Source organism: Alligator sinensis, unplaced genomic scaffold (assembly GCF_000455745.1).
Source record: "Alligator sinensis unplaced genomic scaffold, ASM45574v1 scaffold588_1, whole genome shotgun sequence".
Classification (NCBI taxonomy): domain Eukaryota; kingdom Metazoa; phylum Chordata; order Crocodylia; family Alligatoridae; genus Alligator; species Alligator sinensis.
The window spans coordinates 1145709-1168373 of record NW_005842244.1 but is presented as its reverse complement, the minus strand read 5'-3'; the positions used below and the strand labels follow the sequence as shown (position 1 = coordinate 1168373).

Below are 22665 nucleotides of genomic sequence, written 5' to 3'. Positions count from 1 at the left end.
CTTCAGACCACGTTAACTTTTGCACAGACCCTACACTGTGAGGTGGAGGGAGGCAAGGTCAAAAGAACACGGAGGAGTGACCAGTGGTGCCCCAGGGCTGGGACAAGGACAAAATGGGTCAAGACAGCTACTATGAAAACACAGGTCTCCCAAAAAGAAGGACTCGTCTCACTTCTAGCGAAAGCTCTGGAGACTTGTGGGACTGAAATTAGGACTTGCCTTTGGGGGCTAAGTCTCCCAAAAGGACTGATCGGATGGCATGCAATGGGAACCTCACAGTTTTTCTTCACCATTCTCCCTTGCAATCCTAGACTTTTATTGGCTAGAGGGTAACAAATCTGACCCTCATTTTAATGTTTCTGCCCCTTTGATTTCTTGTCACATTTGCTCATGACAACAGACTGATTCTTTATACCCTCCAGTTCAGAAACCAGTGAATTATAGTGGTGCCATCATTCACTACTGCTACAAACTAGTTAATACAATTTAACAGTATTATGACAGGCAACAAGGCAGTGAATTCACATGGGCTTGTTGAAACATATCTCCACCGATGTATTTTATAAGTTAGTTAAAAAGCATACTCCCTGCAGTCATTTGATAGCTATCTAGTACTGCAGGGGTGGGCCATTATTTGGGCTGGAGGGCCATTTAATGAGCTTTGGTGAGCTGTTTAGGTTGGGGGGCAGGGAAGATGCCTATTGATCCTATCCAGCCTCCTGGCCACTGCTGGGAGAATGAGGACAGGAGGGCTGCACCCCATGCCATTCCGCTCTGCTGCAGCGTGCAGACTCCTCCAACCCTCTGCAGCCACCACGTTCCCACCTGGCTTCCTGTTGGCACTGTGCAGTCAGTCCTGGCACCGCGACTACTGGCAGCTGGGCTTGCATTGGATGGGATGCGATGCAGTATACTGAGTAGCCTTCCCACTCACCTGCTGCAATGAGCCGCTGCCGCCATGCCACACTGGGAAAGTTGGGGGTGGTTGCCCCAGGCTGAGCCCCCCTCTCTCTGTGTCTGGCACAGACTCACCTCCTAGCAGTGCCATGATGGCAATGGCTCATCATGGCTAGCTACTAGGCACACTGCATCGCACCTTGTCTCATGCGGGCCCAGCTGTGGTGCAAGGACTCTGCAGCCACAGCGCCAATAGAAAGTGTGTGTGTGCGCGTGCGTGTGCATGCGTGCGTACCAGCCTGGCCCCACCATGTCGCAGAGTGGCATGGGGCGCAGCTCTCCCTCCTCAGGCTCCTGGCAGTGGCCAGAAGGCCAGATAGGATTAGTTGGTGGGCTGAATACTGTCCCTGTATTACTGAATACTCTCTCCTTGTTTCACAAATCACACGGGCCCATCCATGCAGAGAAAACTCCTGCTCCATCTAAGTGCACCATGATTAATAAAGGAAAAGTGACAGCCTCCACTCTGGAATTGTTTTTGTATCCATACAACTGTGATGAATGGCCTGGGTTCTTCTACTGGGAATGTTTAGCAAATACGTAAAAAGTCACCCATAATAACCATGCTGAGTGGCCATTCAATGTTAGCCACTGCTTCTTTTCAGGGCTTTTTTTCTCTTTACAACAGAAGGAGTGCTGGTGAGAGGAGGTCAGCAGTTACAGGATGATAACGGGATGAGGCCAAGCAGCTCCATCCCTATCCAAAGCCTCATTTGGCCACAGCTAACATTCACTTCCTCCACCCCAAGGCATGCAGCGCAAGGCAGTGCACGGTCCAGGAGGGGTGGTACAGGGAAAGACTAGTAAAATACGAAAATCTACAAATGACCGGATAAAACCTGGTTTTTAAACAGAAATAAAAATGAAATTATGCTGTGGCAAACTTGTAGGAATTTGTTTATTTTAGGTGAGTCCCAAGACATGAAAATTGAAACATATGGTGCAGCAATTATTCAGAGTGTTGGCTAATTTAGAGCGCTGGCTAATTTTTCAAAGGAAATAAAAGGCCACAGGGCTCAATGCAACACATTCTTGCCAACCCTCATATTATTTTTCTCCAGCAAAGATGACTTACCCTCCTTCCCTTCTTCCTAGATACTGTCTGTACCATTTTCTACTCTCCCCCTGGGACAGAGGGAAATGTAACACAAAGCTCACAAGTGTCCTTCTTTCTTAACCAAGGCCGTGCTGAAAAGATTTTGCTCTTCCCTCTCCAAGAGTTAACATCCTACCACCAAGACTCAGCTGGCACCTGAGGGCTTAGGAAAAAGCAAGTGAAAGTCTCAGTTGGGTCTCCTGAACTATGAGACAGCGGCTCACTGTACCACCATCAAGGATAAACTAGAAGGCCATATCTTCTTTATGAGTTTCAGAGTCAAGGTTTCAGTCTCACAAGCTACCCTGACTTGGGGCTAAGGGTTAAGTGGAACCATAGGCTGCTATGGGAGTAAAAGACAAAGTTATCGTCAACAATTCTACCCCAATATTTCAGTAGGGGGAAAAGTTGCAATATCTGTCTTACTTCCTTGTTAAATAAAATGTGGCAAAATAAATCGATATTCGCAAATCTGTAGCTGGCAGTAAGAACATATATCGGAGTTCAACAACCTTGTAAAAAGCTTCTCCTTATCTCATTACTACACCTGCAGAAAGAAGATTAAATGAAACAGAAGCATCAAAACAGCCGGAAGGGATGATTGTTCCCCTGAGACCCTAATCTCCCATTTGCAAACAGCATTTGCAAACTCCTTTAACATCCTTCCCAGAACATCCTGATAATAAGCCTTTCCACACCACTGAACACAATTATCTGACCTTTCAGAGCAGTTTGCCATGAGGTGGTCTAACCTGATAATAAATACAATTACTTAATGATATGTCAGTCATGATTATCAGACTGATAGAACGTTTCCACTTATATAGTTTTAATAAAAATGTAACCCACTCATTGAAAAAGTGCCAGTACTTAGCATGTAATGTAGTTATATGCTGCTCATCGTTCTTACAGTCTTCACTGATAGATATGAATGCTTTACTCACTGTATTAAAATACAACATTCTAGTTTCCTAAAACAGGTTATTTTGACTGTGAAAAGCAGATTATAGTCTATCGTGGATAACAATACAAAATATTCAAGAGAAATTAAACAAATGCTCAACTATAAGGCAGTGGTAAATGTGGAAGGAAAACACCCCAGCTGGCACATGCATGACCATTTATTTAAACAAAAGGCTCATTTCTAATGACAGTAGGCAGCATTAGAAACACATTTTTTAAATACATAGCAAGACAGAACTTATGTTCAACATCAGCAACATTTAGTCTCAACTCATTTCACATTTTCTACATACGGCACACAATGGATATCAAAGCAATACCCCTGAATGTTACCAATGACAACCAACTTCAAGATCCTCAGTCTGTCCAAGTCCATGCAGAGCCACTGACATCACTGAAGCTGCGCAAATATACACCAGGTAGAAAACTGGCTCAGCATGTACCGTGTCACTATGTCATGAACAAATATGAGAGAGAGGCAGCTGGTCTAAAACTAAGTCTAGGAGAATTCCATCTCTTCCTACTCTTTTCTTACCCACATTAATGTTATAGTGCAAAGTAAGGAGCCTAAAAAGTCTATCATGATACAGTCAACTTTTGGCTAACCACCTCTGTACTCAGTGGGGAGAGGTTTTAATCTTGGTTCCTAATTATTATAGAAATTTAACAAATCAACACTATTTTTACCACTTTTGGGAGTGTATTTCTTCCATTTTATTGTGTAACAAACAACCATTTTCTGACTGCCATAAAAAATCCCAGTAAGCCGTAAATCAGTGCATTAATTAGGGATAATTAGCAGCATCTTTCCACCTTGCAGCTAGTGAGCACTCCCCACCTCTGCTTCAGGCTCCTCCAGATTAACTGGCATTTACCAACTGTAGCATTTACACACTGGAGTTTGGTTGACAAACACTTTTTTGTTGTACTTGTGACTACGTAATACAAAGCACGACTAGAGTTACTTTCCCTTCCTTTCAAGAACAAGGAAATTAACACTTTGGCCAGCTCAGTCACAGCCTAGCAGTGTGTGAAAAGGAGTCATTTTATGTTTCTAGTTAACTTGGATTTAAAAAAAAAAAGGCATTGGGAGCTAAATGCCTTGTTGATTTATCATGTGTAGCAACAAGTCATTTGTTCCCCTTGTTATGCTTTTATACAATCATGCTCACAGCCTGTATGGGTGGCAATAAAGAATTTCTGAATGAAAATAATTTCTTGCTTTCATCCTGCACAATCCCCATCAGCAAGCACCCCGCTGTGCTGTGATGTCTTGTGCCAGTGATGCTTAGGGTAGGGTTTTTTTTTTTTTTGAACACCACTTATCTACCCTAATGCAGCTGCATGTTCAATTTATCACCATACCTGCAGGATAATGCTCCCATAAGCATTCTTTAGTAGATTAACAGCATCTGCGTGAGACAGCCCATCCAAAGGTTGCCCATTAATGCTTACAATCCGATCTCCAACCTAAAAGTACAAGAGAAATGGAAAATTACTAGCATTAACGAAAATTAAAATTAAGAATGCTTAAAATTCCTTGTCAACGTGGCACTGAACAGTCATGCTTCTCTTTTACAGTATGCCTTTTGTCAGAGTGCTCCATTTCCATTGATCAGTCAGTGTTCTTCAGAGCAGCAAGGATAATGCACATTTAAAAAAAATAACAGAACAAATCAAAGAAAAAGGGGCAGATTCTACTACTTAAAATTTGCAAGAGGGGAGAATATCATTAGCAACTCAGTTCACAGTCCACGTGGAAAAAAGACTTACAAGTCTGTATGCACATACTCCTAACTGTAGGCACACACTGACAGACATTTAGGAAGACAAGTGCTTTTCATCTTAGTCCATGATGAACAAACAAGCTTTTTTGAGTTCAGCCTGAAAAACATACTATTGATGCAGATGGTGAAGCTTTGTATCCTTGAAGAATTTTTTTAATATTATTTGGACTTTTCATGGGTATATGAGTCTGTGCCAGGGGATTTGACTATGGAATCAGGACCAAAGCTATCCAGTGCAAACTACATATATTTTTCTTCTAGGTAGATCTTAAGCTGATCCATATAAAAACATAATAGCTGTCTTTCTGGAATTTGTCTGTTACCGTGTGTACACAAAGCAAAATAGTAAAAGGGAAAGTGTAATAAATATTTTGCTTTGAAACTTTAAAGGCAGAAAATGTCAAACGATCATTTTCAATGTAAAAGCAGTGACATGCTGACCTTGTATAATCTCTAAGAGATGGTCTACTTGGGGTCTATAGAGCATCTGCTGCTGATCTTGAAGAGCTGGTGGGTCAAAGGTTGCTGACTGCCTTCCTTTCCATCTATCAAATTGTATTATTAGACAGTGGCAAATACTTTTAAATTCTCTCTTCTGGATTTTTTTTCACATAGGTAATCACTCTAGTTATCACACAAAGGTAGCAAACTCAGAAAAAGAGGTTTAAGAGGGACCTCAAGGCTAGGGCCAGACATTACACATAAACCAGTTTAAGTGATCGGAAACTTGTTTAAACCTGTAATAGAACATGAGTTCAGCATACATAAACTAGTTTTAGCCATTTTGAAACTGGTTTAAGATAAATCTGGTTGAATGTAGTATCAGACATAACTGATTTAGGTCAAACCAGTTTATGCAATGTCTGTCCCAAACCTCTTCCTGGTTTAAGTTAAACCAGAGCCCCCAGCATCTCAGATACTTGGCAGCTCTGGGCTGTGCTCTCTGCTCCAGAGAGCAGGGCTGGCCCCTCCTCTCTGCTCCCTACCCAGAGCTCCTGCAAAGACTGCAGGCACAGCTGGGTCTGCCTGGCTTCTCCCTCCACTATGCACCCCACCCCACCGCTTCCTGCTCAAGCAGGGATTCCCCCCTCCCATCTCCCACAGCACAGACCCCGGCCCCATGGACCCTAGGAATGTGGTATGCTAGCTAATACTGAGAGCGGGGGGTGTGTGTGTGTGTGTGTGTGTGTGTGTGTGTGTGTGTGTGTGTGTGTGTGTGTGTGTGTGTGTGTGTGTGTGTGTGTGTGTGTAGGTAGTTTCACTGGAACAGGCAAACAGAACAGCATCCACTTAGGGCTTTTTGGAGCTAATCAACAGGTCAGCTGCTGTTCCTCAGCTCCTTCCTTGGAAAAAGCTGTTTAAAAAGAGCCTCCTTTTTGGAGCTAATCAACAGGTCAGCTGCTGTTCCTCAGCTCCTTCCTTGGAAAAAGCTGTTTAAAAAGAGCCTCAACTAATGTGAGAGGCTTTTGTTTTGTTGATGGGCTGATAAACACTGTTTTCAGCCCCCTGCTGGCTCCCTCAGCTGTCCAGTTTGCAAACAGTATGAAGAAGCAAAAAGAGGGAGATTGAAAAGTTCGGTATCATCAAGAGATCCATGCACTGCACCGCCCCCACATTTGCCTCAGAGTGCTAGCCCGGGGCTGGGGTCTGGCAACACTCCCGTCCCTTGAGCAGCGAGTGGGGAAAAGCCTGGGATGGTGCAGGCAGGGTGGTGGTTTACACCTCTCTCTAATCAGAGCATCCTGCCAGGGCCTGGCCATGCCCTGCCCCCCACAGCTCAGCCTGTGGAAGGGAAGGAAGGGCTGCTCTAACACCTCCCGGCTTCTAGCCTGAGCCACTGCAGGCATGTGCCTGCATTTCCTCAGCCCCGAGGGAAAGTCTGTACAGTTACAAACTGATTCAACCTAGGCAGGTTAGACTAACCTGCAAAGATTGAATCAATTTAGGCTCAGGCTTTGTGAATGTCTGTCCCTACCCCAAGAGATCTTCCTGTCCAACTGGCTATTCAATGCAGAATCATCTCTTATCTAAACCATGATGGACAAATGTTTGCTTAACCAGGGTGATTCTCAACCAGGGTGCTATAAGATCCTTTTCAGGGTGATGTGGAGTGGTTCTCAATATTGGCACCGACAGCTGTGCAAACACATACACGTGATTCACAATATAAGCCCAGAGTTTTCAAATAGGAACCCGTCATATCAAAATCATTCTGACCTGTTGTGGTCTTGCTCTCTTTACAACAAAAACAACATTCTACTATTCTCCCTCAATGAAAAAAAGACTAAGAACTAAAAGCTGACATTTTCTGAGGAAGCATGTTGAGTTTAAGACATTTGAGAACCGCAGGTCTAATCTGCACTTCAAATATTACAGCGAGGGAGAGATTCCACGACCTCTTTAGGTAGAGAAAGAAATAAAAGGGAAGGAAGATCTCTGACTAACAAAAGAGAAGAGGTTCAGAAGACAACATCCCCTTCAGAAGGGGCCTATGTTTGGGAAGGGTTTTCCAGCTCCTTTCCTAAATAAAACAGCAAGTGCTGAGAGGACACATTTTTCTTCCATCTACTTACTTTGAGCTTTTGTGTACGTGCTGCTACTCCACTAGCTTGAATCATGGCAATAAAGATTGGTGTATCTCCTAATGGGCTTCCCTTCCCTCCTGCTATACTGATACCAAGGGCATCATTTAGTCCCTAAAAGAAAGACAGAGATCATGACTATTCACACTGTAACAATCAATAGCTGTATTCATGCAGAATCTATCAGTAATTAATGCATACGGCTTTCCCCCCAAAAATCACAGGTCTAATCACAGGAATATAACAGGCAACAAGCTGAGAGCCTGGTTTTGTAAATACATACTTTCAGGTATAACAATAGTCATGTCACACTCACAATGAAGAACACCGAGTGTTTGCAAGATTGGACCCTAAACCTGGAGAAGGAATGGTCTGAAGTATGAAGCCAGTAATTTCTGACAGATATGAGAGTCCCAATATATAGGCATGAATAAAAACAGAAAGTACAGACACTAATTAAATAATAATGCAGTTGTGCATGTCAAACTCTGCAAAATGAACATTAGACACACCACCCTTTAGAAATCACAGAAAATAACTCACTGACCCTTGTTATCTCTACAGTCCTTGGACCCATATCTGCTCCTACTAATAAAGAAACAAACAATTAGCTGCTGTAATTAAGAGATAATATAATTAAGAGATAACACTGTCAGGTGACAATGGCCTCTTGCTGCCTAGCCAGTTATCATTAAGCAGAAACAGAGTCCTCCCACACCAAAACAGGAAAACACTGGTCACGTGACAAGGATAGGATTTCTGTTGTACCAAGTGATAAATGAGGATGCAATCACTATGTTTGATGGATGCCATTGTGATGGCCATTGTAGCACAGCAGTTGCTCACCGTAATCTATTGAATAGCAGCATTTTGTTGGACTACGAACCAGACCTATTGTACGTTTCACTCAATTACAAATCAGTGTATTATTCATAAATCAGTGTCCCCATCACAAAAGGCCCTGTATACATCTAATTTGTGTCTGGTGAAGGTTTATAGATTTCCTTTTTACCAATTTGTGCTGTATTAGTAAATAATAGACATCTAGTTAACCAGGCTAGCTGGCATAGATACTTTGTGAACTGTAATTATTATGCTGCAATATTTAAAAGCATTACAATTATATGAAAGAATGGAGATGGTTTAGAGGAAAGCATTTGGAATGGAAATTAAAAGTCTAAGTGTTTGGTTGTAAAGGTTTGGTTTGGGCCTGTAGCTAGCAAAAATTAACTTTAATTAAAATAATTTCAAGTACATTACTGAAGGATAGTCTCAGTCCCTTTCATGATTTAATTATTTCAAGACTGAAATATTTTGATTAACACATACCCTTTTGTATATGTACAGGACATCATAGGTAGAAAAATGTTAAAGTGGGGATAGTTTAATTTATGGAAAAGCAGTTTCTAACCCAGAAGAGCTTCTTGCCTAATGCAGATCTAGGAAGGGAACAGGAATTCTACATATTGAGACGGAAGAAGCACTTCTTTGGCAGACTTTTAAAAATAATGACATCTGTTGGAAGCTGCTCATGGGTTTGGAATATCAGGATAAATCTCATGGGAGATGAATTAGGAAAACAGATTCAACTATCATAGGATTTTTTTTTTTAAAGGCAACATATTGGAGTTTAGAGTTGGTCTTTGCAGAATAACACATTATTTTGACAGCAGAGATGTCTAACTTCAAAGTAGCTGGGGGCTGCATGTTATGTGAGCTGCACCAGTGCAAGCCACAGGCCCCCTGCACCACATGATCTACAGATGTCCCCCTTCCCCGCCACACAGCATATGTGTACGTCCCCCTCCACACCCACTACACCTCACATGCAGGTGGCACCCAGGCCTCACTTTCAGCTCCCTGGTTGTGGGCTCCCCCAATACCATGGGCTGGGCTGAGCTGGGCCACCTGTGGCTGTGGTGCCCCCCATCCCCTGGGGCAGGGGCAGGAAGTGGAAGCTGAAAGACAGACAGGGAGCCTGGTTTCCAGTCAGGGAAGCCAGAACAACAGAAGGAGTGGCAGCTAGGTGGGAACCCCAGTGTGGCAAATTAACACCTTGCGGGCCACATGCAGCCCCAGGACTGCCAGTTGGATAGACCTACTTTAGACTATACCTGAATTTCTCTGGGAAGAATCTGATGACGACCTCTTGGTGCTCACAAAATTCTGCAAGGTGGAGATGACTGGAGCCAGTGCAGGATGGAAGTGGCTATACACGCTCTGCTGGTTCACCTGAAATTAAAAGATCAGAATCTGTGGGCAAACCAGATATTATATTGCAGGGCTTTTTTCTTTTAGAACTAACTGCCCAACTGTGTCAAAAAAAAGCAAATGAAAGAGAAGTTTCCTGCCTTTCAAACTGGAAAATCCTAGAACCTCTGGTATCCAGTCCACATTCACTATCAAAGCAGAAGCCATAAGGTTATTAAGCATGGACACAAATGCAGTGATGCTTTAGGAATAAAGAAATGTACTCTGAGCCTTAGGTACACATATGGTAGGGACCATCCATATACAGATCTGCTCCAGGTCACATGGATGCATGATGAACTATCTCCCTGGCCTGGTCCTACTTGTCTCTGGACTTGCACATGTGATGGTGGTATGACATGAAAGCCCTCAACTTAGTCAACCAGTTTAGCTCAGACTGGAGGTAAACCACTGAACAGATGGTAAGCTGTTTAATCTCAGCTGACTCTGAACAAAAACCAAGACCACCCCGATCTCAATCATTGAGCTCCAGTACGTTGATGATGCTGTAGTGTGTGCTGACTTACAGGCAGACCTCAGGCAACCATCAATGTCTTCATCAAGGCATGCAAGAAAATGGGACTGACACTTAACTTTCAGAAGACTAAGGTCCTTCATCAACAAGCTCTTAATGAGCAATCCCAGCTCCACTAATTCAGGTTTATGGTGAGACTCTGGAGAACACTGAATATTTCCTGTACTTCAGAAACCATCTCTCACAGAAGGCTGGCATTGACCAAGAAATGCAACATCACATCATTTCAAAAGTGTAAGTGCAGCCTTCGGATGCCTGAGGAAATGGAGGTCTGAAGATCTTGACATCAGATCCAAAACCAAGCTCATGGTTTATCAAGCAGCTGTGATCCCCACTTTACTGTACAGAGCTGAGACATGGGCAATGTACAAGACCCTCCTCAAGTCACTGGAGAAGTACCATCAATGTTGCCTGCAGAAGATCCTTCAAATCCAATGGGAAGACAGCTGTACCAACATTAGCATCCTCTTGCAAGCAAACACCCTAAGCATTGAGGTAATGATCATCTATCAACTTTGCTGGGCCAGACACATCATCCAGATGTCTGACACCAGACTCCCAAAGCAAGTTTTATTCTCTCAGCTTTATCAAGGTGTATGCTCAAGAGGAGGGTGGAGAAAGCATGTCTAGGATGTCCTAAAGGCCACCTTGAAAAAAATGTAATATCAACTCAGAGGAGACTATCACTCAAGACTGCCCCAAATGGAGGAAGAGCCTGCTCCAAGGATCTCAGTACTTTGAAACCTCACAACAACAACAGGAGACAGATGTGGGAACAGAAGGAACAGCATCCTGCGGACTGAATAAAAAATCCAGAGCCACCCACCCCACATGGAAACAAGTGCCCAAGTTGCAACACAGTCTGTTGATCCTAGATTGGCCTTGTCAATCATCTTGGGAGGTAAAGCAATCATGGAAGACAATTATCCTTGACTATGAGGGATTGTCGATGATGACAAGGAGGTTATACTGTTCATCCACAGCTTGCGAGGTTGCTACGGGTGATTTAATACAGCCAGGATATGTTATTAGCTGGCTATAGAGCCCTTTTCATGCCTGTGAATTATCCACTGAAAGGAGTTCCAAGTTGGGGGAGCAACAGGATCATACTGTCTGGGACCTGGAGGCAGCGACAGTTACTGCAGAGGCACAGGGCTTGCGGATAGATGACCCTGTGACCTCAGCAAACACCAGAATCCAGAGGGATCTCAGAAGATCTATGGTTTTTGTGGCTGGGATGATACAGCTGGGGATGGTTCTGCTTTGAGCAGGGAATTGGACTAGATGACCTCCCAAGTTCCTTTCCAACCCTAATTTTCTGATTCTATAATCTTGATCGTCTCCTCCAAAATTGTCTGGTGGGCCCTGTCCTGAAGTGGTGTGGGACAGGAATCTGTCACACTTCAGAGGAGGCAGGGAGTATTCTGGTATTTTGCAGACCCACTCAAAATGCCCTTTCATAACTGACAACCTCATGAGGGATTTGTTAGCTAGGACTAAGATAAAGCCACTCCAAGGACAAAAGATGGAAAGAGCTTTTAAATGTATTTTCTATACTTTGTCAGGTCTCAGATCTTGTCTTCTACTATCACTACCTGCTAGGAGTTCCTCTCTAGCTGATGGTACATCCTGGATGTCTGAGACATATTCCTAAACATACGCTTTATATTAAATGATCAGACAGTGAGAGCAGAGGGCAATGGGATTAAAAGTGAGACATCAGGGCATGATCTATTCAATACTGGAAAACTGACTTTGGAGATTATGAAAAGAAGCAGAAAAACTGTGAAGGGACATTTTTAACTTGAGTCCAGTCCATGGGTTATACTATATTATAGTCTAAAACTCTAGAGTAAACATATGATGGGATAGAAAAGCAAGTGAAACAAAGGGCCTCTTGTTATTTGGACAACTGGAGCTAAAGCAAGTGAGAAATTATTTAGTATACTATTCATTTCTATCCAAATCTACTATGTACTGCACTGAAAAAATTATCTAGTCAAATAGATTTTTCAGTCCACACAATACTGAAAAATTTCCAGGGGAATTGCGTTTAGTGCGTCTTAGGGTATATGGGGAACTCATTACCAGGAGCTCTGGAGAACTCAGCAGACCAGCCTGAATGAAGCTGAGAAGTAAAAGCATGTGGACCAGACATGTTTCTATGGAATAGTTCAGGCTGAGCCAAGATATGAACTACAGGAAGGCAAATGTTTGTATGCAGAGAAGAGTGCCATGTAGGGGAAATGAGGGATTTCTATAAATGGATTGTCACAAAATCTCTATTTATCTACAAAACACATTCATCACCGGATAATTTTATAAAGTTATGGCATCTGAAATTCTCTCTTTGAAAACAGATGACTTGTGGTAATTTAAGATCTGTTTGCACAGTCAGCAAAGTTAAATGTTTAGAAAACTGGGGTATAAATTGTTTGGCATGGAAAAATTTTAAAAATTCATCTACAGTATATCTTAAAGTTACAGAGATATAAAATGACATAGATCCACTGAAGTCAAACACATTTATATAGGAAAGCATGTGGAAAAAACAACCCTGCTTTCAAATGTTTTCTAAGTATTTGCAATTGATTGAGGCTTTTCAAATTGTAGATACCGAAATGTGTACATTTAAATTCTACTGTTAAAGTTTTGGTCTTGAATTTCAAGAATCTACTCTGGCAATTTTCAGAACTCAGTCAAATGTTTCCTCCTTGTCCCCAGTCTCACGGTGTCAATAAAAACACTGATGAAAATGTGGGTATTTGAACATAGCTTAAAATTAACACGAACGGTCACTGTCTTATACTACAAAACTTAGAAAGGAATGCAATAGGTCAAAAAACATATGAGGGGCAAACCTCTGAACAGTCTTGTCCAGCAGTTTCCAAAATCCTACAGATTTTGGTGCAGATAATCAAAGCTGATGCACTGTTTTTTGATGAGATTTTTATAACTATCTGACTTTTTTCTAGGTACACACCTATCCACTAAAGGATATATTCTCAAGCTTGACGAGCCACTTTTGAAAATGGGATTATTTGGAAGAATTTTACCTTGAGTTCTTGAAAATATTCTTAGCAAACAAAAAGGGATTAAAGCCTTTGAGCCAATTTGACATACAAAATCTTGATAGATCCTGTGATGTTTTTTCATCCTTTCAAATGTTTTTTTCAGCAATTGATATACACTTTTTCTACATCTCTTTCTACCTGCACTGTCTCTGCTTACACGAGCTGTTGGCACAACAACCTGACACATAATTGGCAGAATAGCACTGCTCATTGGGCACGCGCCGTCTCAGTTGTATCCTTTTCTTTTATTGCACTTTTGCTGGTCTTCTGCACACAGTGCAGATGTTTCTCCAATGATATTTAATGATTATTTTTAAAGTGGGGGGCTTAGAGCAGATGTTCCCAAGTGGGTATGGCTCCTTCCTTCCTACTGACATTTCATCTACACAAACAACAGATTGGATTGCTGCTGTCCTTTACAATCTAAAGTTAAAAAAACATCCCACACTAATACTGTTTTTGGCTCTCTCCTCCAGCATTCATGCATGACATATAGGGTAATTCCATCTCTCTGCTGCCCTTGCCATTAACGCTGATTTTTCTTCTCCAAAAAAGAAATACGTTTACTCTTGTTTTGAACTTGCTTTTCTCAATGTCTGCCACATTTTAATCTACCAACGTTATTACCTTTCTCTGAACCAAATGCTCATTTTAATGGAGCTACTATGTCCAGTACATGCGGCCTAAGACATTCCAAGAAAAACGAAATGACAAGAACCTTCTTTTAATTATTTATTCTTTTTTTTTTTCTTAATCACATACGATTTCTAATTCTGGACACAGATGCAAAAGTTAAGACAGTGATCTAACAAAAATAAGCATGTTTCAGCAAAAAACAATGAGAATCAAAAATAAGTTGACGTACTTCAGCATGTTTCTAATAGTTCCTGTTGCCCCTGCCTAGGTCTCTACTATTCACCCTTACATTTAATTAGTATTGTTGCTTCGTTTCCTCTCTCAAAGGTGCATCCACACTGCAACCAGAGAATGATAAAGTGCAGCAGCTTTCTCCATCCCAGATCCCTATTTTGATCAGGAGGGAAGAAAGTGAAAAACGGAACCCACTGTCATATCAATACTACACCCTGTTTAAAGTGGAGACTTGGCCTTTCAAATTTACAGGCAACACCATGCAGGTTTACTACTTCCACATTCTCTCTGAATCTGCACTTACAGCAGGATGGCCAACCTGTGGCATGCATGCCACAAGTGGCATGGGTAACCTATGTATGTGGCATATGGCAAATTGGGAAGGGGGCAGGCAGGATTGGCAGGGAGCAGAAAGCAGAGCAGCAGATCAAGCAAAGGAATGGGATTGGAATGGTACTCAGAGGAGGTGGGGCTAGCTTGTGGCATGCCTGCGAAAAAGGTTGGCCCCAACTGATTATGGAATTGTCTTTGTTATTTCGTACACTCCTCTCTTCTCTCCACCTCCACTCCAACAATCCCAATATCCAGCACTTGCCCTCTTGCCACCCCAATCTGACTAATAGATGCTTAGGGCACATCTACATGAGTGCGCATGTGCCTTTCCCAGGGAACAAATAGAAGCAGTACATACTTTGGCCACTGCTACTGGTCTCCAGGGAATGAGAGACAAGGCAAGTTGTCTTGGGTGGGGTGAGGGAGGCTGAAGCCAGCATCTGGGCTAGTCCCAGCAGCCTTATTTGAGGTCCTGGGGGCCTCCTGGGGCTCCAGGGCAGTGATCCAGGTGCATGGACAGCCTGGCTGGCAGCCAGAGCGTGGCTCCGGCCAGCCAGGCTCCAGTTTTGTGCAGTGCACGCTGCTACCATGTGCGCCGCCCTGCTTTTTTCTGCCATCGTCTTTTGTTTACATTGGATTTTGACACTGGGACTGAAGCAACCTAAATCTCAATTCATGGAGGACAATATCCTACAAAACCACTTTCTAAGGCTCGGCACAAAACGTCAGTTTTGATGGCACCGACAGCTTAAGGGCTATCTTAGAACTGGCATAAAAGATAGCGCTGGTTGAAATATTGACCTTTTTCATCTTTTGGGGGGAATAAGTGAAGCAGTAAAATGCTCTCTTTTTTCTTTGAGTGCAATATTTTTCACTTAGCTGTGCTATTATAAGGTAGACAAAGGTATGCTTTAGTACCATTAAATCAATTTGGTTTATAAAAATAGCTACAGGAAAATACATTAATGCGTTCTGGGGTTTGCATGGGTTTTTTGAACATGGTTATCGGATGGGAAGTGACTAAAGGTTTTTGACAGGTTTCAGCCAGAGACACACTGAGAAAAGAGCCATTTCTCTACTTAGCCAATATTAAGTATACAGCACCTGTTCTAAGCATCTGACAGATCAATGCATGTTGTTTCACTCTCCTAAAAAAGCATATCAATGTGATAAAATACTCCAGTCCACGTCCCTGATCCAGTAAGTTTGCTCAGATGGAGGGATCCTTACCCACAACCTTTACAGCTCTGCAGCAGCTTCATTGTCTGTGGAAAAAAACCTCACTAACCTGATTGCTTTGTGCGGTTTTTCGCGATGATATCCAAGAACCAGCTCTCAGTCTTCCAATCTCTAGGTGCACCAGCCCTTGGGCACACTTGGAATAAAATACAATATACAGTATTTAAATTGGGACATCGTATGTCTGCTCTCCCATACATATTCACACCTGATTTCCAACATCTATTCCACATCTATTTGGTAGGGTTCTGTGAAGCTTCAGGTTGTGATTCGATTCAGAGGAGATCTGGCCCAATTCGGTGACCGATCTCTGAATCCAAATCAAATCTGGGGACCAATTTAAAGGTCCAAATCGATTCAAAGCTCTCCGAATCTTCAGAAAAGATTCAGAGAGCTTTGATGATTCGGGCAGTCCCCGGTGGCTGCTGCAGCTCCCTGACTCCAAGCTGGTAAGTACTAGGGGCAGGGGAGGGGAGACTGGGGGAGGGGACCATGGGGGGACTCCTGCCAGTCTCACCACCCCATCCCTGCCTGCTCCCCCAGCGACCTCATGATTGCCCCCACCTGCCCCAGCTCCCGGCCTTTAAAAACAAGCCCTGGTGCTCACTGGGTGCTGCCGGGCAGGGGGGTGATCCCTGCTGCTCCCCACTGCCCCATGCTGCATGGGGGGCTCTGCACGAGCCCCCCACCCCCTGCGTGCCCAGCCCAGACCAGCTCCAGCCCTTTAAGAAAAGAAAAAAAGCCGAGAAAAGCCCCGGGGGACAGCGATTCGAATCACCGAATCTAATCACTGTCCCCCGAATTAGCCGAATCCAAATCCAAAGCGAATACTAGCCGCTTCGCACAGGTCTACTATTTGATAACTTTTTGAAGAAACCATCAAGGCACAACACATAAAACTTTAAATTTTCTATTTCATTTGTTTTGATTTGAACCACAAGTTCTTGGGGCCCAATTCAAAGCCCACTATATTGAGCAGGTGTGTCTATACTGCCACTTCGGGATTGGAATCAATACAATAGGCCAGCACAGTTTGTAACAGGCAGCAGCAGCAAACCAGACCTGTGAAAAACAAGGCAGCAGGAAAGAAACTGCTCAACAGAGCAGATCTGAACGTAAAACATATAGACACCATTTAATAAGAACGTCTTGTGCTATTAAAGTCTGACATCTACATGGGTAAACTTTGGGCCAAATCCCTACCCTGAATAAATAACCCCCTCAAAAAAGGGGAAAAAAAATTAAATAGGATTCTTCATGAGCATATCAGTGAACATAGCCCTCTCTTTTCAACACAGTTTGAGGTAGACAACAGTGGTAGGAGGCTGTAGGTAATGGTCATTCTCAAAACAGACTATAGGGCCCAATGGATCTTATGGACCTACTAGTAACCTGCATTCTTTCCCCACCTACACCCTTTTCCTGCAAACCCATTAAGAAAGTGTTTCCACATAGTTCTGGAGTAGCAGGCTCTCCTTAAGTAGGCCTGCCCTTGACCTAGATATATTTCTAGTCAGGATCCAGTTCCAAATCATTCAGTACAAAAGCACTAACTAACAAGGAAAGCCAGGTTTATGCTTCAGTTCGGTGGCTGCTAGGGATAGCTTCAATCTGACTCAGTTTCAGTTATATGCCTTTCAACTTTCATAACATTTTTCTAACTCTTGAAATAAATGGTTGGGTTCTGAAATAAATGCCTAAACAATATATGTATCTTCATTTTTGCCACTGTACACTACATAAATACACATGTAGAGCTAAATCTAAATGAACCTCCCAATGTAATTTTAGATCACATTTCTGTCTTCATAATCGGTTTCAGGTTGTCCTGTCTGTGCACAAATAGCTCTCCAAGATAATTACCTTGCACAATGTCAGTAACTGCAATTTAATATCTAAGAATGTATTATGTACTCACCTTGAGTATAGTGGCAACAATCTCTTGCGAGGCATTTCTCATATCCTCTCCATTAACAGATAAGATCTGATCTCCTTGAATTAATCTCCCATCAAGGTCTGCAGCGCCTCCTTTAACAATGTCAGAGATAAACACTCCACTTCCATTTCTGACAATGCAAGAAGCATATGGCTAATTATACAATCCAATATTCTCTGTGAGTGCAATTCAGATTACTTGCATTTAAAAGACATTTAAAAAAAAACTTGGGAGCAGAAGGAACAAACTAATTTTGGACCCACTTGACCTTTTGAAGCTACTCACGAGCTACTCATTTTAACCAGGAAATATTCTGAAAACACATTAGTAAAAAGCTACTTTTTACTTATACAACAAAAGTAACATTTCTGACTGCACTGCATTCTGACAAGTCCCATTTATAAAGCTCCATAAGCACTTTGGCCCAGATCCTCAAAGGCATATAGGGCTGCTTGCAGACGTTTAAACCCCACCCCCCCAAAACACGTTTTACCGGAAGAAGTAACACGTTACTTTGACCTGGCTCTGCAGTGCCTGTATAGACCAGGTGCTTCTGTGAGGCTTTTTGGCACTTTTATCAATCAGCAATTAGATGCAATTAGATTTAAGAGGCAAAAAAGCCCCACTAAAGCACCTGATCCAGTGGCGATGCATAGGGGGTGCAGGAAGGTGCACGTGCAGCCCCTGAGCGCTGGTGCACCCCTGACAAGCTGCACTCCCTGCTTAGGCAATGGGCAGGGGGGGCAGGCAGAAGCACTGGTGTCCCCCCTGCGAGTACTGGCTGGGGAGTGGGAACGCCTGGATGAAGCCCTGCAGCCACTTCCAGGAGTGCCACAGCTGCTTCCTGGTCAGCGGAATTGGCCGTGGGGGGAACCCCCCCCAGTTGGCAAGATTGGTCACGGGGGCGGACACACACACACACTTCCCCCAATCACTGATTCGTCGCCGGGGGGGGGGGGGGGGGGGGGGGGCCCGCCCCCCCCCCTGACTAAAGTGGAACCAGTCGCCCATGCCTGATCTATACATATGTTGGATGAGCCAGGTCCAACTAATGCAATACCTCTTCTGGGCATGTGCTGGGCTTGGTGCGGGGGCATACAGAGTTTAAAGTAAAGCACCGTTTGTTTGGGTGTTTTTAATGCCTGTGTGGGAAAGCACTTTGGGTGCCTGCGACTTCAAGGTTTGAGAACAGGCAGCCTGCAGGTGTGGGCTAGCCCTAATGAGGCAGTCAGATGACCCCAGGAGGGTCCTGGGATTGGAGGAGAGGGCTTAGCAGCCTCCAGTCTGCTGCTGAAGCCAGAACAACAACACCTGGCTGAGCTGCTGCTCACAACACCTTGGCAGTCAAGGTGGAACTATGGGGATGGCAGGAGGTTCCTGGGGGCCCAGTGAGCCCCCAAGTCCCACAAAGAAGGCTTGGGCCTAGAGAGAGCAAGGTCCAGGCCAAAATAGGGGCTCACAACTTGCGGGCCTACATATGGGCTAGGCAAGCCCCTGATTTAGAACAGGCAGGGATGAGTCCAGTCGAGAGGAGAGCGGTGGTATTAAGGTCTCTGTGACTAGAGCAAACCTAGTGTGAGATGGCTGTATGGTGGGGCCCAGAAGGGAACCCCTGTTGTCTAAGGAGGTCAGCTGCTGCAGGGTTGAGACCAACAAAACCCAACTGGTCAATGCAAGGGGGCCAGGGCTGGAAGGCCGAAGGGCAATTAAGCCCAATGTGAGGGGCAGGCCGAGGCCATGATGAGCTATCTTGCACCCTGACTGGCCCGGAGGTGGGGCCAGAGCTTAAGGGGGCTGAAGGTCCCCTCAGTGTGGGGGACATCACTGTCAAGGGGAAGAAAGGCTCAGTGAGAGAGCAGAGTGAAATGAAGGAGGCTAAAATTCAGCCTCTGGAAGGGAGGCACCCAATGTGGGGTTTGGAGAACTGAGCCAGTGAGAGGCAGCCAGCTGTAGGAGGCTGGAACAGAAGGTCCAGTAGAGAGAGCAGCCCAGAAATGACATATAGCCCAGTAGGGATAAGACCAAGGCAAACAAGCCTGCATTGGTCCTGGGTATGACTGAAAACTGCACCCTGCTGGGGAAGGATGGTCTGGTGGGGCTACCTGTGGCAGGGGAGCTCCCCAGAAATGTCAGGCCAGTTGCCTCCCCAGTGAAAGGCACGGAGGGGTGCCTTAAAACCCCAGCCCCCACGTCCTGGTGGGTTACCCAGACCTAGCAACAGGCACAGGGGCTAGGCACATCTATGGACCCCAGAGGGCCCAGTGAGGGAGGCCCCAGTGAGAGGGCATATGTGGGAAGTCCCATGAAGGGGCCAGTTAGGCCAAAGTAAGTCTACAGATGCCCAAGGCCACAGTTGGACCAGAGGCCTAGACTCTGTTAAGTCCTCAGATGTGGTGAGGCTGAATTTGGGTCAAAGGTTAAGAATTTTTTGGCACTTGGGTCAGGTCCCAGAGGACTGGAAAAGGGCCAATGTGTTCCCTATTTTCAAGAATGGGAGGAAGGAGGATCCAAATAATTATAGGCCAGTCAGTCTCACCTCCATCCTTGGAAAGGTCTTTGAAAAGATTATGAAGGATCATATTTGTGCGAGTCCAGCAGGAAAAATAATGCAGCGGGGAAACCAGCATGGATTCATAGCAGATAGATCATGCCTGGCCAATCTGGTTTCGTTTTATGACAGGATCACAAAGTGCTTAGATGCAGGAGCAGTGGTGGATGTCGTTTACTTGGATTTTAGCAAGGCCTTCGATATGGTATCTCATCCCATTCTCATAATAAATTAAGAGGCTGTGACAGATATTTCACAGTCTGGTGGGTGGCAAATTGGCTTAGCAGTCACACCCAGAGAGTGGTAGTAGATGGGTCGGTATCAACCCGGAAGGATGTGGGTAGTGGGGTCCCGCAGGGTTTGGTCCTTGGACCTGTACTCTTCAATATCTTCATCACTGACTTGGACATGGGTGTGAAGTGTACTCTGTCCAAGTTTGTGGATGATACTAAATTGTGGGGTGAAGGTCACTCTCCAGAGGGTAGGGAACGATTGCAGACAGACCTGGACAGGGTAGAAAAGTGGGCAGTACATAATATGATGCAGTACAACAAGGACAAGTGCAGAGTGCTGTGCCTAGGGTGCAAAAATATCCAGAACACCTACTGGCTGGGAAGTGACCCTCTCAGCAGCACGTAAGTGGAAAGGGATCTTGGAGTCATAGTGGACTCCAAGATGAACAAGAGTTGTCAGTGTGACGAAATTATCAGCAAAGCTAACCACACTTTATCATGCATCAGCAGATGCATGACAAATACCACCAAGGAGGTGATAATTCCCCTCTATGCAGCATTGGTCACACCGCAGTTGGAGTACTGCGTCCAGTTCTAGGTGCTGTACTTCAAGAAGGATGTTGATAGACTTGAGAGGGTCCAGAGGAGGGCCACTTGTATGGTTAGGGGCTTACAGGACAAACCCTATGAGAAGAGACTGAGGGACCGGGACCTCTTCAGCCTCCACAAGAGAAGGCTGAGAGATTATCTTGTGGTTGCCTACAAATTCATTAGGGGGATGCAGCAAGGGATCAGAGATGCTGTGTTCACCAGGACGCCTCTTGGGTTAACAAGGAACAATTGTCACAAACTGACAGAGAAGATTTAGGCTAGGTATCAGGAAAAACTTCTTCACAGTAAGGGTGGCCAAAATTTGGAACGGGCTTCCAAGGGAGGTGGTGCTCTCCCCTACCTTGGGGGTCTTTAAGAGAAGGCTGGATAGGCATCTGGCTGGGGCTGTCTGACCCCAGCCCTCTTTCCTGCCTAGGCAGGGGGTTGGACTCGATGATCTGTTGAGGTCCCTTCTGACCCTAGCATCTATTAATCTATGAACTTGTTTTGAATGCCATCTGTAATGCATGGGACATGATAAGGGAAGGTTGGAGTCATGTACAGTGCTCCCTGGCACTGAGGTAGTAAAATGGGCAGCCTCTTGCATTTTACACCAGTTTTTGGAACAGTAAGTCATGGTAGATGAGACTGGGCAGACTGCTCTACAGAGACAGGTGGGCCCAGCCCTAAATTGGCCCCCCGTCACAGTCTGCAAGCAGCCTAGGTGCCTATTTTATGCCTAAGCTTCTAAGTTTCAGTAACACTGATGGGAGTTACACACTTAAATATCTGCTGTTGAAGATTTGTGCCTACCTAATTCAACCTCCAATGGACCTCCAGGTACCAGGTGGCTATACTATTTTAAAGTACAACCAAAACAACTGCATCCAGTTTTGGGCTCCACAATTCAAATAGGATGTGGAGACGCTTGAGAGAGTGCAGAGACACACGCCTGATCAAGGGTCAGGAAAACAGACCTTATGATGAGAGGCTGAGAGCCATGGGACTCTTCAGCCTGGAAAAAGGGGTGATCTGCTGGCCAGCTATAAGTTTATCAGGAGTGCTCACCAGGATCTGGGGTAATGTCTGTTCAGCAGAGTGCCCCAAGGGATGACAAAATCAAATGGTCACAAACTCCTCCATGACCATTTCAGGCTGGACATAAGGAAGAACTTCTTTACTGTCCAAGCCCACAAGGTTTGGAATAGACTGCCGCCGGAGGCAGTTCAAGCACCTACTTTGAATGCCTTCAAGAGACAATTGGATGTTTACCTTGCTGGGATCCTATGACCCCTACTGACTTCCTGCCCTTGGGGCAGGGGGCTGGACTCGATTTCCTAAGGTCCCTTCCAGTCCTAATGTCTATGAAAGTCTATGAAAGATGGGAAAATCAAGTCAGCTAGGTTAAGACTTGCCTGCAACCCTATGGAGCCTGTGAAAATTACTTGAGCTTTTAGGGCTCCTAGTTTTGTGGTCCGTGACAGGACCATAAGATTCATAAATCAAGATTCCTATTATTATGTTATGCTGCAAAACACCATTTTTCCAAAGGAAACCACAACTTTTGTTACACCATGACATTGTTCATTTTAGAGAGGAATGTGTATGAAACCCAGAGATCTGAATCCTCCAACATAACTCTGGAGAAGTTCAGATCCCAACATTTGTGGC

At 44.4% G+C, this 22665-nt stretch overlaps 1 protein-coding gene across 10 annotated transcripts in view; it reads right to left on the bottom strand.

Annotated features, from left to right (window-relative positions):
- Positions 1–22665, bottom strand: part of PATJ (PATJ, crumbs cell polarity complex component) — a 231990-nt gene that overhangs the window by 10049 nt on the left and 199276 nt on the right. For 7 of the 10 annotated variants that reach the window (XM_025208662.1, XM_014521711.2, XM_025208665.1 and 4 more), the window contains 6 exons: positions 17605–17752; positions 15736–15822; positions 9500–9617; positions 7933–7973; positions 7377–7499; positions 4382–4486 (listed from right to left, as the gene is read on the bottom strand). In XM_025208662.1, the coding sequence (XP_025064447.1) occupies positions 4382–4486; positions 7377–7499; positions 7933–7973; positions 9500–9617; positions 15736–15822; positions 17605–17752 (622 nt within the window). The remainder of the gene's footprint in view (positions 1–4381; positions 4487–7376; positions 7500–7932; positions 7974–9499; positions 9618–15735; positions 15823–17604; positions 17753–22665) is intronic. The other 3 variants (XM_025208660.1, XM_006027458.3, XM_025208661.1) reach the window with 2 other exon arrangements.